The 17,855-nt window shown below is 36.9% G+C and overlaps 1 protein-coding gene across 1 annotated transcript in view; it reads left to right on the top strand.

The window, feature by feature from the left end:
* The window catches only part of LOC140161224 (uncharacterized), a 36,006-nt gene that overhangs the window by 5,664 nt on the left and 12,487 nt on the right, over positions 1 to 17,855 (top strand). Inside the window, exons 5-11 of the mRNA XM_072184673.1 lie at positions 981 to 1,055; positions 3,323 to 3,411; positions 3,648 to 3,810; positions 4,442 to 4,525; positions 11,161 to 11,303; positions 14,946 to 15,006; positions 15,490 to 15,601. Coding sequence (XP_072040774.1) covers positions 981 to 1,055; positions 3,323 to 3,411; positions 3,648 to 3,810; positions 4,442 to 4,525; positions 11,161 to 11,303; positions 14,946 to 15,006; positions 15,490 to 15,601 — 727 coding nt within the window. The remainder of the gene's footprint in view (positions 1 to 980; positions 1,056 to 3,322; positions 3,412 to 3,647; positions 3,811 to 4,441; positions 4,526 to 11,160; positions 11,304 to 14,945; positions 15,007 to 15,489; positions 15,602 to 17,855) is intronic.

The following is a 17,855-nucleotide window of genomic DNA, read 5'->3' as shown; positions in this document are numbered from 1 at the left end:
GGCTTGTTATTCCGAATTTAAAATAAGGCTCATTATTCCGAATTAAAAAGTAGGCTCGTTATTCCGAATTTAAAACAAGGCTCGTTATTCCGAAGGGTCATTTCTCCTAATTTAAAACAAGGTTCGTTTTTCCGAAGGATCATTACTCCGAATTTATAGGCTCGTTATTCCGAATTTAACACTAGGCTCGTTATTCCGATTCCGAATTTAAAATTAGGCTCGTTATTCCGAATTTAAAACAAGGGTCGTTATTCCGAAGGGTCATTACTCCGAATTTCGGAGTAATGACCCTTCGGAGTATTGACCCTTCGGAATAACGAGCCTTGTTTTAAATTCGAAGTAGGCCTAATGACCCTTCGGAATAACGACCCTTCGGAATAACGGCCCTTCGGAATAATGACCCTTCGGAGCAATGACCCTTCGGAATAGTGAACCTTCGGAGTAATGACCCTTCGGAGTAATGAGCCTTGTTGTAAATTCGGAGTAATGACCCTTCGGAATAACGGTCCTTCGGAATAACGAACCTTATCGTTAATTCGGAGTAATGAACCTTCGGAATAACGACCCTTCGGAATAACGAAGCGAAACCTGGAAGACATGATGTCACACAGGGAATGTGAATTTTAAATGGAAAGGGGGACTCCATTTGAAGTTCACACTCCCTTTGTGGGGGATTAAGGTCATTTCTACCATATGGGGTGTATGGATTTCAACAGAGATAGCCCAATGACGATATACATTCAGCTCATATTTGTCTGTCAATGATCTCATGATAATACACCGTCGTCCAAGCTGAAGTTCGCTACATTAATTAGACATACATTTCTGTATATGTTCATTACAGATTGATATTTTAGCATTATGTGATCGCATCTTATTCTTTCTTTCGAGTCAGTCCTTTTGATGAGGATTTGAACCCGGAATCTATAATAGACAATCGTCATTAGAAGCTAAGTTATCATATTCTCTATGTTATACAGAGCCGCGGATCTCACAAGTTGAAGATAATTTTATCAAAATTACCGAAGCACAGAACTCAAAGAGATGTCGATGTAGTGAGTAAAAGAATTAATAATAATATGCCTGTATGTAATAATAGTACAGGAGCAGCAACCTCAAAAAAATGACTTCGTTCACCCCCACTACATACAAGGTTTGACACCATAGGTAGTTAGTATGGACCCTCTAGATCACTGCTAGGTAGGTAGTGGACTCAAATTATGGTATCACTTTTTTTTACAGGTCATTTTATGTGTGGACGTATAATCGCATAAAATCACCAAAAATAGGACAAAATTAAGGGGTAGGGGAGATATAAATTCTCATAACTCAACTTTTACTCATAATAATGAATTTATTTTGGTATGAATATGTAGCTAATTGATTGTTCTAACTGCCTAGTATTATTTGAAAGCAAACCTAGGTTTCATTTGATCATGATTGGAAGTGGCCAGTCCATACACTAGTGAAAAATCAGATTTCGTAGGGTGGGTGTTTTTGTGACATTGGCTTCAAATTTTACTATTGTGCCAATTTCTATTTTCAAAATTAATTAAGTTTCCTTTTTTTAATTTTGTTTTTAATATCAAGCATATCTAGACAAACTTTGATGTTCTGGTTCAAATATTTATGTATGTGCATGTTTGCTTGCATGTTGGTTTGTGTTGTGTGGGTTTGGGGTAGGGGGGGGGGTGGGTATGTGGGGGTGGGGGCGGGGTGTGTATAGGGTTCAGGGTTGGGGTGTTTTACATGTTTTAATATGTCACTCGGCTGAACTATATAAGTTCTATTAACAAAATTTGTTTGTTAAGTTGCCATTCATGTAATATTTTGAATATTTATATGTGTGTGGTGAGATCAACCGCTGTTTGTCAGGAAAATAGACTGAAAATGTAAAAAAAATAGTTACTTTTCCACATGTAGCAGCGTGTGTAACAATATTAAGGGGTATAGGGGAAATATAAACCATCATAACTCAACTTCAACTCATGATAATGAATTCATTTTGGAATTAATATGTAGCTAATTGATTGTTCAAACGTGTTAGTACTATTTTAAAGCAAAGCAAACATTAATTGTCAGGTAGATAGCCATAAAATGTGAGAAAAGGTTACTTTTCTATGTATAACCATGTCAAATATGGCATTATTAAGGGGTAGGGGAAATAAAAAAAAATGAAAAAAATCATTTAGCTACATATTGATACCAAAATGAATTCAAAATCACGAGTAAAAGTTGAGTTATGGGAATTTATATCTCCACTACCCCTTAATTTTGTCCTATTTTTGGTGATTTTATGCGATTATACGTCCATACATAAAATGACCTGTAAAAAAAAAGTGATACCACAATCTGAGTCCACTACCTACCTAGCAGTGATATAGAGGGTCCATACTAACTACCTATGGTGTCAAACTTTGTATGTAGTGGGGGGGGGGGGTGAACCAAGTCCTTATTTTAAGGCCCCCTGTGGGATCTTGCTCCTGGACTATAATAATAGTTGTTATAATGATTGACGATGATGTTGTTGATGATGATGATGATGATGAGGAGGAGGAGGAGGAGGAGGAGGAGAAGGAGAAGAAGAAGAAGGAGTGGAATGAGAATGATGATAATGATTATTGAAGAGAAGGCCGACGATGACAATGATGATATCGATGGCGTATGAAATCTCAACCATTGCTGCTGTAAACTGTTGTTGCTGTTGATGAGTGATGCTGATGATTTTGACGATGATGATGATGAGGACGAAGACGATGATGATGGTGTATGAAATCGCTGATTGCTACAGCTAATGTAAGCTGCCTGCTGCTGCTGCTGCTGCTGCTGCTGATGATGATAATGATAATTCTGATTATGATTAGGTAATGATGATGAGGACGTACACGACGGTGATTATGTATGGCGTATAAATATGATGAAATTGCTGATGATGATCGATGGTCAGTGGCGGCGGAAGGACTAAAATTTAGAAGTTTGCAATTTTACTCTATTTTGGCCCAAAACATGAGTGTTTTTCGCGCTAAAAATGAAGATGCATGCACAGTAGGCCTACAATTATTGCTTTCTTTTTCTTCTATTTGGATTTTTTGAGGGGTGTTTCTCCCGTGGTAAAATATTTTAGGGAGGACGTCTATGTCGCTAGATGAAAAAATGAATACGTTACGAGTTTACGATGTACATATAGGTGCCACTTTCGTCACCGCTGTTGCTGCAAATGACATTACTGATATTATTTCATGACAAGTACAACAAGTTTATGGCAATACTCAATTGCAAATGAACAAGTAATATAATATATGCATGTATTTGTTTCACTCAGGTTGTGGCACTTTTACGCAAGAACAGAACATTTGCCAACTGCCATCGAGATACGCAACTAGAACTAGCCAAGGTGATGGAATACCAGAGGTAATTATTTTGACTTTTCACGAAATGTATTATTCTCAGAGCTCTGGTATATAGCTGGAAACTTTCATCCGTTGGTGAAATTAGTTCACTTGACTCCTTGGCTCATGGTTTCGGTATATACTTTCGGTCTTGTGACAACATTTTGTCGAAACGTACTATAAAATTTTGTCTTTGACAATTTTTATGATGAACTGATATATTATGAAATAAACGTGATTTGTGGATTTGTTGTACAGGTTTGAACCTCGTCGAATTGTTTTAAAGGAAGGGCATGCAGCATCATGTTATTATATCATTCTCTCGGGGGTGTGTTTGGTGAACCAACTCGACTTCGACAGAAGAAACAATAGCCAATTTGTCACTACGGTCAAAGAAATTGGACCTGGAGATTGCTTCGGAGTGAGTTATTATGCATTTATGATACAGATTCATTGAAATAAAAATGGGATAGGATGGATAGAGCAGGTGAGAGAGAAAGAGCCAGTGAGGTATTTCTCTGTACTTCTACACACAGCAAACAATACTTTTAACAACTTGGGATGTTAAAGTGTCAGGTTTAAACAACAAGTTGAATTGTTAAACAAACCGAATTGTTTAAAATGTTAAATTACGAGGTTTAAACAACAAGTTGTTAAACAAACCGATTTGTTTAAAATTTCTAAACATACAATTGTTTAAAATATTTTTTGCCGGATAAACAATGATAAACCCTGATTTGAGGAGTGAGCAGGTGGGGTCCTCCATATTTAAAAGTATACGGATGTCACATTCAAGTGTCCTAACTTTCATTGTAGGCGGAAGAAACTTGACATTTAAAGACATAGCGAGAGTTTGGGTCACTTTGTAAATAACGAACACCAGTTTTAATTCATTTGATACCAAACGCTCGAGTGACTGCAGAGTAATCAATCATTCAAGAGTTCTAGAAATAAAATGAATTGCTTCGTGCTTACCTTATCTCTGTACCTGGTCATTCTTGATCAATTTTTCATGATTAGTTTGGTTGTAATCTCATTGCTTTGTGTCACAGGAGGTAGCACTACTCACAGATTCTGTCAGGGAATGTAGCATCATATGCAAAGAAGAGGTGGAATTATTACTGGTAAACAAAGATGTAAGTTTAATACCATAAGTATTGACGATGAACATGTGATTCCAATTGTTTTTGTGATTGTAAAATTTTGCTATAAATAAAAACATAAAGAAGCAATATACTGATCTTAGCTGTTAATTATACATGTGATTAATACGGAGCAAGAATAATGAAATCACCACAAATCAAAACTAATAAAATATGGCTTGTGCGTTACCTTGCCCCAACCACCACTTACCCAGGCCTAGTTGTCAATAAAAGTAAATGTCCAAACTGGTGCAGGGATGACGCGGTTATATAGGAAATATCTTTAAAGCAATGATAATAAAGAGCAAAACAACAACAGCAAAAACAAAAACAAAAACAAAACAAAACAAAAAACAAACAAAAAACCACCACAACATTTATATTGAGAGCAACGTGGATCAAAGCACAGTCACCTGGTTAATAAACTTAAGCCGTATTAGCTGAGTTCCCGGGGGCTGAGTTCACATAGAAGTATACGGTATACGGTATTCGGCGTTCGCTATACGAAATACGCTCATTCGATCAGGCTGAGTTCACATAGTATACTCCTATATGAACTCAGCCTGATCGAATGAGCGTATTTCGTATAGCGAACAGCGAGTATGTCAGTTTACCCATTTTCTTCGTCTTATCAAATGCTTGTAACTTTACTTCTTGAGGTCACATTGCATTCAATGAGGTGTCATAATGTGCAGAATTAGATAGTGCATCTATTAAAAAATGAATTTACCCACATATGGTTTAGGTTTTTAAAATTTGGACGGTATACGCTGCACTAAAATCGAACACGCGCGATTCCCACTATACTATACTAAACGCAGGTATACGGCCTTTTCGAATAGCTCTTATGTGACCCGGTACTATGAAATTGCCTTGCTCGATTTAAGCTATACGCGTCCACCTGCAAAACGTGCATCGTATACCCGAATAGTATACTTCTATGTGAACGCAGCCTAAAGGCCACGAACAAAAAACTGTTCCAACCGACCAAAATTGTGCGTTTTGGTGATTTGTTTAGTCGTTTGTATTTAAAAACAGCGGTTTTTTTGGCCGAAGTGGATTGATTTTGATTTTTTTTTCAGATTTTGTAAGCTTTCTGCGATTCCGGAAAATAGTATAATAGTACCAGTATTCAAAGAACCCAATTCTTTGCCCGAGGGATGTTGCAACTTTCCCCTTCATTTGACCAGATGAGGACTGATTAGATATGCTGACAGTGCAGTCTAATGAATCGATTATGTCTAATAAATTTATCTTGTGTTTTCAGAGTTGTATAGACTCGAGTCGTGTGACTTGGACTCGAGTCAATATTTTTGCGACTTGTGACTTAACTTGCAGCTTTGTGTGAGGTTACTTTCCTGTAAAATGAAATTCATGGATGTATATAGAATTTATGAATATTAAGTACAATTGAATCATGAATTATCCGCTGACGGGCTTCGTGAAGCATAACTTAAAATAAATAAATTAAAGGCGCTGTCTGTACTCAGTGTATGGACTGTGTAAGTCGTATTAAAACATGAAAATGATATCTGCAAATTGTGCTCTTGTGCATGTTGTGCAAGCAATGTTTCTGGGAATTTGAACTCATTTTACGGTACCGTTTAGCCCGACCTGAGGCTGAGCTGCGGGAGGATAAACTTGGGGGTGATGGCAATTTTTGGCAAGCTGAAAGGCGAAAGAGCGGCGATTTTTGGCACACACGGGACACCTTTTAAATAATGCTCTGAAAAGGCTTAGTAAATTAAAGAAAACAGTAAAGAAATGCTGTTATTCGAATTTTCCTGCTCGCTCTTAGCTAGGCAATTTAAGGTTTGCAAATTGGTTTGCAAATTTAGATTGGTTTGCAGTTTGTTATACAGGATAGCTAGATAAACCCATCTATACATCTACTGATGTTGTTGGCAAGTTAAATGACTTGGCTTGTTATTTAGTATAGCTGTGATCAACTTATTTCATCTATACATATGCAGTGCACAACTTATAAGTTCCCCCTAATGCTTTTTGAAATAAATCGAAAATTATTTAACAAAATGTAAAATTGTAAAAAGTTATGAGTAACCTTATTTGTTTTACAAATCTGGGCCAATTTGTAATGTCACACATCATTGCGTTTGGCCACAATGGTTCATTATGTTAAAAAAAGAGGGAGTTTTAAAAGTTGCACCTGAGTCCATAGGAGTCAATTGTCAAACAATACAGTATGTATAGGCCTGTCCATGCGTTTGTAAAGAGATAACGTGGTAAAAGACAATTTCAGATACAACTTTTGAAAATCGTAATGTGTAAGTCAAATTTGTTTGGGAAACAGAGCACGACATAATTTATTGAACTTACCAGACATATTTCGACGGGTTTGAACAGCCAGATACACTATAGACATGTCCTGACGAACAGTCGTGACACGTCGACGAGGTGCTCTCGGCTGATTTTTCACCTCTCCTCCTGTCAACTGAAATTTTGTTCTCAATTTTCGAATTGCATTAGGCGCAACTCCCATACGACGAGCAATTTCTTTCACCGGTACATTTTCATCCAGCAAATCTATTGCTCTACCGCGAAGAAATTCGGGCAAGCGCGGCATTATTAAAATGTGACTTTTAACGTCTGATGAACTACTGGCGATGTGGTCTATTCTCACTGCAGTACATATCCCTTCCATCTCAGACATTTATCATTAAAAAGAAAAGAATAAAACAACTGCTTTGCTTTTCAAGAAGAAGAAGAAGAAGAATACCATTAAGATTAAGTTTTCTTTTACAAACACATGAATATCCCTGGCCTACTGTATTGTTTGAGAATTGAGTCCTATTCGCTACTTGCACGGTTCCGCCATTATGCACTATGTGCGGGGAGAGCCTCGAACTGGCAGCATACATGAAAGGAAGAATTATGTAACCTTACACAGAACGTTATGACTAGTTCAATTCCCATTCATGTATGCTGCCAGTTCGAGGCTCTCCCGCACATAGTGCATAATGGCGGAACTGCAAGTAGCGAATGGACTCAGATGCAACTTTTAACACTGAAAACGGTCTCCTTTTTGGGGCGCCCGCCTTAAGCGGGCGCACCTATAGTTAAGGCGGGCGCACCTATAGGCATGACTTTGTGAAAAGCTTCTAATTTCACTCTTGCTAGATTTACTTCGCAATTGTTTTGCTAAAATTATGCCCATATGCCCAACTCAGAAATAAAACCACAATTTGTTTGGATTTGATTTTATTATTGTTTTCTGATATGCACGGGATAAAATGTTGAGCGTATATTCTTTGTTTAAAATACAAAATTAATGGACTTATAAAAACACCTAATAAATCCAGACCTTTGACCTTTGTATGCCTTCAACCAGTTTACCGTGTGTCTTAGAACCCGGTGGAAGCTCTATAGTCCGACGGTTCTTTATTCCGACGGTTCTTTAGTCCGAAGGTTCTTTAATCCGACGGTTCTTTATTACGAAGGTTCTTTATTCCGACGGTTCTTTATTTCGAAGTTTCTATAGTCCGAATTTTAAAAAAGGTTCCCTAATCCGAATATTAAAAGAGGTTCTTTAATCCGAATTTAAAAACGGTTCTCTAGTCCGAATATGAAAATAGGCTCTATAGTCCGAATTTAAAAAAAGGTTCTCTAGTCCGAATATAGAAATAGGTTCTATAACCCGAATTTAAAAAAAGGTTCTCTAGTCCGAAATTGCAAAACGGTTCTGTAGTCCGAAACGGATACCGTGTTCTGAAGTCCGAATTGGTAAACGGGTTCTATAGTCCGAATTTTATTTTTATCATTTGTTTCAGTGTCAAATCATCAATTGTTAAATGCAAATTCGCTATAGTTCAACATGGTTGGTTTCTCTGGATATTTTCCGTAGCGTACATTGACGTTCATTTTTATTCTGGTGATATTTTCTTAATTTTTATCTGTTTTTCATTCCATTATAATACTATATACTAGTAATACTCTACGATGTATTCGAGTATTGTCGAGTTCAAATTTTCATAGCGCCATCCCGATCCCGTCACGTAAATGGTGCGGCTTTTTTTAAACATTTAAACAAATTTAGTCATTTAAACAAATTAGTTAAACTCTGCTTTAGTATTATCTAGCTAGAGGGCACAGTAAATGTTAATGTTTTAAAAAATCGGACTATAGAACCTTTTTACTGATTCGGACTAAAGAACACGGTATCCGTTTCGGACTATAGAACCGTTTTACAATGTCGGACTAGAGAACCCTTTTTTGAATTCGGATTATAGAGACTGTTTCTATATTCGGACTATAGAACCCTTTTTAAAATTCGGACTATAGAGCCTATTTCTATATTCGGACAATAGAACCCTTTTTTAAATTCGGACTAAAGAGCCTATTTTCATATTCGGACTAGAGAACCGTTTTTAAAATTCGGACTATAGAACCTTCGAAATAAAGAACCGTCGGAATAAAGAACCTCTTTTCAAATTTTTTTCGGACTAGAGAACCTCTTTTAAAATTCGGACTAGCGAATGCTATGAACACATGTTCGGACTAGCGAACCTTCGGACTAAGGAACCTTCGGATTATAGAACCTTCGGATTATAGAGCAGTCCCCTAGAACCCGATAGACGGTGACATTTGACCATACACTAGGATCCACAACATGCTCATCTATCATGGGAACAGTTCTTAAACCCTAATACATTTGTACATTCATCCTTTGAAGATATGGGTACACAAACTCTACTCTGCAACTTGAGGTCAAATTTTGCACTATGATTATGTAATTGAGGTTATTGGACTATGCCATTGGGATGAGACTCTTGTGGTCCATAGTACCCAGTAATGTTTGCTTAATTAGATGTTATATTAGAGCTCTAGTAGGCCAAAGGTTATTATTTGCATGGTATAATTGAATTGGAACGTTTGTTTGCTGGGGAGATGTCAGAGTCAGGATGTAGGTATCATTATGCCTCAAATCACGAATTATTGTAAGATTAGTGCAGAGTAGGTTAGATATGAAAATGGAAAGTTACAACAAATGACTATACACCTGATTCGTGAACTGTGTCTTTTTGAAAGACTCTTCCTGTTTATCCTTCATCTCTATTTGATTTTCAGTGTATTAGCAAGTCGATGATGTATATGTATCACAGACGTTATACATTTATAAAAACTTAACGTTTTCTATTGGTCAACATAGGCGTAGATCCCGGGTGGGGATACCCCCATATTTTGCCAGGGAGCTTACTTATTTGTGTCTTCTATACTATTCATCATATACCCCTGCATAACGAAATTCAACAATATTCAATATCCAAAGCAATATCCTCACTATAATAGGTCCCAAAAACAGAATTTTCCCCACCCCACATAATCGCAAATTGACACGAAAGCTTCATTCCCATTTATTTCATCCAAAACGGTCCTGTCATACATCTTCCCCAATCAAACACATTTCTCTTGCATTTGATCATTTCCTACTCTTCCCTAGAAAAATCATTATAACACCAAATCTACACACCATGGAATTCACCATATCACGTCCACTATTCATCATATACCCCTGCATAACGAAATTCAACAATATTCAATATCCAAAGCAATATCCTCACTACAATAGGTCCCAAAACAGAAATCCCCACCCCACATAATCGCAAATTGACACGAAAGCTTCATTCCCATTTATTTCATCCAAAACGGTCCTGTCATACACCTTCCCCAATCAAACACATTTCTCTTGCATTTGATCATCTTCTACTCTTCCCTAGAAAAATCATTATAGGCCTAATACCAAATCTACACACCATGGAATTCACCATCACGTCCAAGCTCACATTGGGCGCCCCATTCCTTTTTTAAAGGAATTTTTATTTACATAATGAACCATTGTGACTGGACGCAATGACATGTGACGCTAAAATTTGGTCCACATGTGTAAAACAAATAAGGCTACCCATATCATTTTACAGGTTTGCATTTCATCAAATAGTTTTCGATTTATTTTAAAAAATATGTAGGGGGGAACTTATAAGTTGTGCACCCTATATGTACACTACCATGACTACAGTTAGTACTTGGCCTTCACTTGTCAATATATTGGAAAAGGGAAAGGGAAACTAAAACAAATATTCATATTAGACAAAATTCATAATTGCTTCAACATGCATGAAACATAGGCCTAAAACTTGGCAAAATAAGATGTTGGTATGAAAATGAAGCTAGCAATTAGATGCCACATGGTATTTGAGGGACATACATTTTATCTCCGTCATATCTCTGGCTCACTGGCTGTATGTGAATATGGAAAACAAATTATCTAAATTGAGTAGAACTAACTTGTTCTTAATTGAACAACCAATGTGACCAAATTGTGTATGATCATTACTAAGCTTTACTATAGTGTATCGGACTTCATTCTGTACTCCGAAACTCAATTTGATTTCCGCCATCTTAACCCATCAACAACTCACATCATGACCAACTACTGAATAGTCAAGTGACTTGCGACTTGACTTGTGACTTGACCTGTGATTTGATGACTTGACTTGCAACTTTTTCAAAATGATTTGATTTACTTGTGACTTGGACAAAAGGATTTGTGACTTGGACTTACACAAAATGACTTACCATCTCTGTGTCTTTTTCCTCCTCTCTATAATAAGGATTTCATGTCGATCATCAGAATTCCAATGGAGAACGAACAAAAGGAACTGGTCAAATACTGTGTTCTACGTTCAGTGTTTACGGATGAAATGTTTGGCAACATAAAGAGCACTTATAAGACGATATTTAGACACTACTACAAGTAAGTTGGTATCGGACGAGAATGTCTCTTTTATTCAAACCAATTAGTCATATTTAGACACTACTACAAGTAAGTTGGTATCGGACGAGAATGTCTCTTTTATTCAAACCAATTAGTCCGTTGCCTTTAAGGTTATTAACTCTTTTAAACTGTTCCCGGCATCTTGTGAATGGTAGTGAGCTTTGGCAACAATTGCATATACTTTTGTAGGTCCTGTGGTTCCTATGGAGTTATATGTTGTGGGCTGAAAAAAACACCACCTTTGTAAAACGTACATAACTCATTAAAAACAATAAATCAAACAAGTTTTCAAAGTATGATTTGCAGAATGAATATTGCAAAACATCAAGGTGTTATTTTTCAATAATATGCTTGATTTCGATAATGAAAATCGACCTTTTTGGCTGCCTCGACGAACAATATTATCCTTAAAATGCAACGGACTAACTGGTTTGAAAATACGTGAAGTTTAAAATTAATATCCACGGTATTAAGTCAACGAACGATCTGTGATTACTGACAAAAGGGGAAAATACCGGACAAATTAAGGAACATTATGAAATCAACATTATTTTTCAACTCTTACGCTAAATATGAATAGATTTCAGCAAACAATATTATAATGAAATCGGTATATAATCCCGGGGGGGGCACTCCAACTTTGGAGGCGACGCGTATGTAGGGCTGTTAAGACCCCCCTTTTCAGCATCGCTGTCACCCAAAGACCCCACATTTTTTTACAAACACATGCTCTGTCACCCGAAGACCCCTTATTTTTCCATTTGATCTGTCACCCAAAGACCCTTACAAGTTCAATTTGAACAGCAACTTTCATTTATCACTGATTTTGTTACTTATTTTGAAAAAACAATGAAATTTGAAGCCATTTAGAACTAGAAATTCGATTATCGAGGTTTTTGCGGCGCTGTTTCAGCTCTCACCCAAAGATTCTATTTAAAAAAGGTCATGTTCTCACCCAATGACCCCATATTTTTTACATTTTGCTCTCACCGAATGCCAAAAATCATGCTCTCACCCAATGACCCCATCTTTTTACATTTTGCTCTCACCGAATGCCGCTTAGTGCGAAAGTGCCAGCCCTACACCTATATCCATTTTTATATTGAAGTGCCCCCCCCCCGGGTATAATTATAATATTGTATAATTTGTCACGATTGATTTGGGCCCATCAGGTCAAAAACTATAATAGTGGTCACACCAATCACTTTCTCTACAAGTCACCGTTCTCTGGAATATTACGAAAATGAATGATATACGTCGGGAACCGTCAACGTAACGTTGATATTCCAAGTGCTGGACTTGGAAGCAAAATACACTGCATAGTCCGTAGCAATGACACTTTCTAAGCACATTCTTGTCATTATATGTTTTGGTTAGAGTGTTGATTTTACTAATGTATTGGATAATGTTTAGCTTATTGCACCAGTTACATATCTAGAAATGATGTAACAGCAGCATGTCATTTGTGTAATCATGGTTATATAGGCCTAATCAAAATGGTCACGAATCAATAATAGGGGAGACCGGGGCGTGTCCGCCCTATTTTCTTCAATCTCGCCTAGATAGGGCAATTCTCATGTTAGAAGGCTATAGTTTTTACATCATAAAGCTGTATACTGTAGCTAAATACTACCACATTTGTAAGGACATTGAGCTTTCAGTAACGGCAGGAGAAGGGAAAATAAAAATCACGATGACAGGGCGGACTTGCCCCGTGCTGGGGCAAGTCCGCCCCTATGGTGGGGTAAGTTCGCCCTGATAAAAAGAAAAGGTTATAATATTGCATAACAATTATAAATTTAATGCAAACGTTTAGTAAATGGTATATTAGGCACTCACTCTCTTCCAAAGAGTCTACTAAATTTATTGGAGGGGTATAATGTAAGCTAATAAATGTAGGGGTCCAACATGAGCAAAACCTTTATTTAAAACTTCGGCATTTATGGTTTTGGGGCATAAACGGTGGTATGAGTAATACTGATACGCTTGCATGTAGTTTTATCTTTTTTAAAGGTATTATTATCAATATTTTGCATAATACGCCGATGGAGCGAATCCGCCCGGGAGTTCGCCTGGGGAAAACACAGGGCGGACTTGCCCCTTCACATACAGGGCGGACTTGCCCCAACGGTACTTTTTTTCTTTACCTCGTGTTATGCCTACTAAACACAATATGTCGGTCTTTTAATTGCATAATATGTTGGACAAAACGTTCACCTTCCAAATAAATATAAGAACGAAAACCGTCTCTGCAAGGTCTTGAGATTATTACAATATAACTAATTTAAAAATGTAAACTTCCTTGACTCAAAAAACGTTTTTTGACGATAATTTCTGTGCCGAGATGTGTCGACCTGTCTTGTTTTCTTGGGTACTTAGCTATTACGTGTGCCAGCTAATTACATCACCATTGTACTTTTCCAGCAGTCACGAGATCAGAAACACGGGGTGGGCGGACTTGCCCCGGTCTCCCCTATTAATTGAAAACATGTCTGTGTATAGGCATGTAATTAATATCGCAAGCAAAGTTTTCGTATTCTGATAAAACCAATTAACTCTTACAATTACATCCCTATGCTATACCTTTTAGTTGTATGCATATAATAAAATATTAATGTTTGTTTAGTTGTTTCTAAGGGACCGTTCACAAACACTTGTTAGGAGGGCCTGATGCCAAAAAAAATTTGGCGCGAATTGTTTTTGCCCCCCCTTTGAGATCTCAAAATTTCAGCCCCCCCCTTTTTTTGACATGAAAAGTAAGCGTCAGTCCCATAGAAAAGCATATAACACAATTTTCCCCTCAAGGGTTTTTGCATCAGCCCCCCTAACAAGTGTTTGTGAACGATCCCTAAACACTGGATATTCATGGGAACATGCCAAATCCACTACGTTGTTGAATCAAAACAGTGGACAGTGTTTCATAATTCTGAAACAATAAAAGGGATAGGATTACGAGTCATGCACACCCGGGCATCCACATGACATAATTGTGTAAAATGTCACTTGAAATATTATATAGATATAGGCTTAAATAGCTCATTAGTGTTAGGCATCCGCACTTACGAAATTGTGGTAGCAAAGTTAATTTACCGAGCACTGGATTTCCACTCAAATTATTAATGCGTGCTATTAAACTGCCTTCACCTTCAGTGTGCTATTCTTGGTGAAATCCACACCCCTATGGAAGACTGACATGACCTAATCTCTCATACATGGGTTGTAGATTTCCAATAGGGTCATCCATTCAGGTAACCCCATTTGAAATTCACACTCCCTGTGTAGAAGATTAAAGAAGAAGCCCCGCCAGAGCAGTTTTTCTGGGGTGAACCAAACCTGCCTGGTTATCAAATTAATCAGTGATAAGGTAATCTCTGAATTTGACAGGTTCTAATTGATGCAATGACATTAAAACATCAATTAGCACATGTCAAAATCAGAGGTAACCTTGTCACTGATTAATTTGATAACCAGGCATGTTTGGTTCACCCCAGAAGAACTGCTCTGGTGGGGCTTCCTCTTTAAGGACATGTCTTTCATAGGGGGTGTATAAATTTCAATTGGAACAGCCCATGCATTCTCACGTATGATATGATAGCCATTAAATGTTATTGTTTATTACAGACCAGGGACAGTGATATCCAAGGACTTGAACAAAGATGAATATATCTATGTGATTAAGGTGGTGAGTATAATAATCACAGCATACCACGCTGGATGAGTCCAATTAATTTAAACGTCATTAATCGTAATCAGTGGCAAAAGCCTGGAAAATAATAAATGAAGGTTCAATGAACAATATTTTCTGTTGTGGGGCATTCCTCAGAGCTGTAATATTATATATCGAGAGCTTTGTGGGTAGAATGCTTTATTAAAATCACACTAGGCATGCTTCATAAAATAATAATAATAAACACATCGTATTACTATTTCTACTTTCAAACAAGACGTCTATTTAGAATATTAGGTATAGCCCTAAACATTGTAATCGTTGGATTCCTTTCTTCATTTATCATAAATATATTTATGTGAAGATAATTGATCCAGTAAAAGACCAAATTAAAAAAATACCAACGAACACACAAACCAACCAACCAACCAAATGAGCAAACAGAGATCAGAAAGATTATCTATATTTATTCTTATATAAATGTAACTTTTTCGGCAGGGAAATTGTCGAGTTCTTTCAGAAGTCTTAGAGCCTCGCAAAAAGAAAGAATCGGCATCAAAATCCATGTCAGACGATAGCTGGAAGAAGAAAGCGGCCTTGAAGAGAAGCAGTAAGTTTTAATGCTACATTGTTTAAAAAGTCATAATTCCTCCATTTATATAATTCTCTATATTCGCCACTGTGATGAAAAATTTAATGGAAAATTTGGTTTCAATCAAAACCTTATTATAAATATCAAATCAAGACAAAATAAATACAAAATCAAGAAATGGATACTTTCAATTATGTAAATATTAATAACCCAAAAGCAAAAGAAATGATTCTGAACATAAAAGAAGACTGTGAAATATGCGATCCATGGAGAGTTCTGAATCCAAATGTTTTAACATGTTTAAAAACGTTTTACTTGGCGAAAAGGTAATCCAATAAAACAAACAAGGTTAGATTTCTTCTTGATTTCCTCTGAATTGCTTAACTTGATCGATTTTGCTGATATAACACCTGGGTACAGAACTGATCATTGGCCTAAGTAAATGTAATAATATTAAAAAAAGTCGGGGATCTTGGAAATTGAATAATGAATTGCTTAAAGAAGAGGAATATGTAAATATTGTCAAAGATTCGATTACTAAGGCGAAGAATATACATGCGGCTTCTCTATAATGATATAGAGAATACATAAATGATATATTAATCCGTCGGAGTTAGTTCTGACTATCGAGGATCAGCTGTTCTTCGAAACATTGTTGAAAATTAGAGGTGCTACTTGGGCATTTTCATCTAAAAGAAAGAGAGACCTAGATAAAACAGAAGAAACACTTGACCATTTGATACAACATTTGGAGAGAATATGTGCAGAAACAGTTTGAATGACCAAAACGTCAATTCAGTAATGAGGGAACTCAATCACGCTAAACAAGAGCTTGAAGAGTTGCGTACGAGAAATATTAAAGGGTGCTTTGTTCGATCAAAAGCTAAATGGATAGAAGAAGGGGAGAAACCAAATATTTTATTGTGCATCACATACGAAAATTTTGTATGATTCGGTTGAATGGTTGCGAAGAAAGCAACAATTACATAATGCGAGCATCAATGCAGTTCATTCCAAGTTTGATCAACAGGGCGCTTTTTTCATACTCGCTCAACGCTTCCTAAGGGTTGTGTATCTCATTAAATTAGTCCACATTATCTATTTTATAATCCGACGGTGTTATGTTATTCATGTTTTCACTGAAGATGAATAACAGTTCGTCCGAGAAAACTTTGATTTCTGCAATTGGGAGCTTTCTAACTTTAATTCTTTAGGTTGTGTGTGCAAATATGTTAACTTTCCAAAGAACAGAATACAAGGTTCGTTTTTCAAAAACCAAAAAATACTGTTTTTCACTGACCTGACAGTTTCGAGTGTCTTGGGCGACACTCTTCTTCAGAGTGATCTATGTCCACACACCTCCGGCGGATTTCGGCCTGTAGAGGGCGCACTACTCGCGGAGATGATTGGGTCATAGATGTGACTTAGAAAATGGGCCCCCTCGTCTCTGTTCATGACTTGCGGGGATTTCTTCCTTATCCAGATGGATTCCATGATTCTTCTTGATCTCGCGTCACCTTCATTGCTAAGGATTTTGGACCCTTGCCAATCGATGACGTGGTTTTGTTGTACTGAGTGATCAGCTATGGCAGATTTGCTGAGCTCACTTACCGACTGTTTTCTGGTCTGACGGGTGTAGTTCTTTTTCAAACCCGTTACTTTGTCCGTTTCTTTCATGTGTTCACTTTAATCTCGTGGAAAAACGTCGCTCCGTTTCACCCATATATGACTGATCACAATTTGAACAAGGGATCTCATACACAGTCTGTTGTAGAGTCTTTGTGAAGGTTTTAGGGAAGGTTCTATACAAAGAACAAAAATTTAGTTTTAAATAACCTAATTTCGGAAGACCAGACTGGTTTCGTTCCAAACAGATTTATAGGCGAAAATATTCGCCTTCTCTATGACTTGTTAAATTATACGGATGAAATGCCTGGTCTGCTATTCGAAAAAGCATTTGATACGGTATCACATCATTTTATATTTCAAACTCTAAAAGCTTTTAATTTTGGGACAGATATTTGTAGATGGTTTGAAACCCTCTATAAGAATGCTTCTTCTGGGAATATTTCAAAACCGTTTCAAGTTCAGCGTAGTTGTAGGCAGGGCGATCCGCTTTCCCCATATATTTTTGTTTTATGTGCGGAAATTTTAGCTTTAATGTTAAAGGAAAATAAGAACATAAAAGGAATTAAATTGGATATCTAATTCGTTCTTATATATGTGTTTCATATTTTTATTGCTTGCATATTATTATGTTGTTTCTGGTGCT

Source organism: Amphiura filiformis, chromosome 9 (assembly GCF_039555335.1).
Source record: "Amphiura filiformis chromosome 9, Afil_fr2py, whole genome shotgun sequence".
In the NCBI taxonomy this organism is placed as follows: Eukaryota; Metazoa; Echinodermata; class Ophiuroidea; order Amphilepidida; family Amphiuridae; genus Amphiura; species Amphiura filiformis.
The sequence above is the reverse complement of the archived record's forward strand: the minus strand, read 5'-3'. Positions and strand labels throughout refer to the sequence as shown.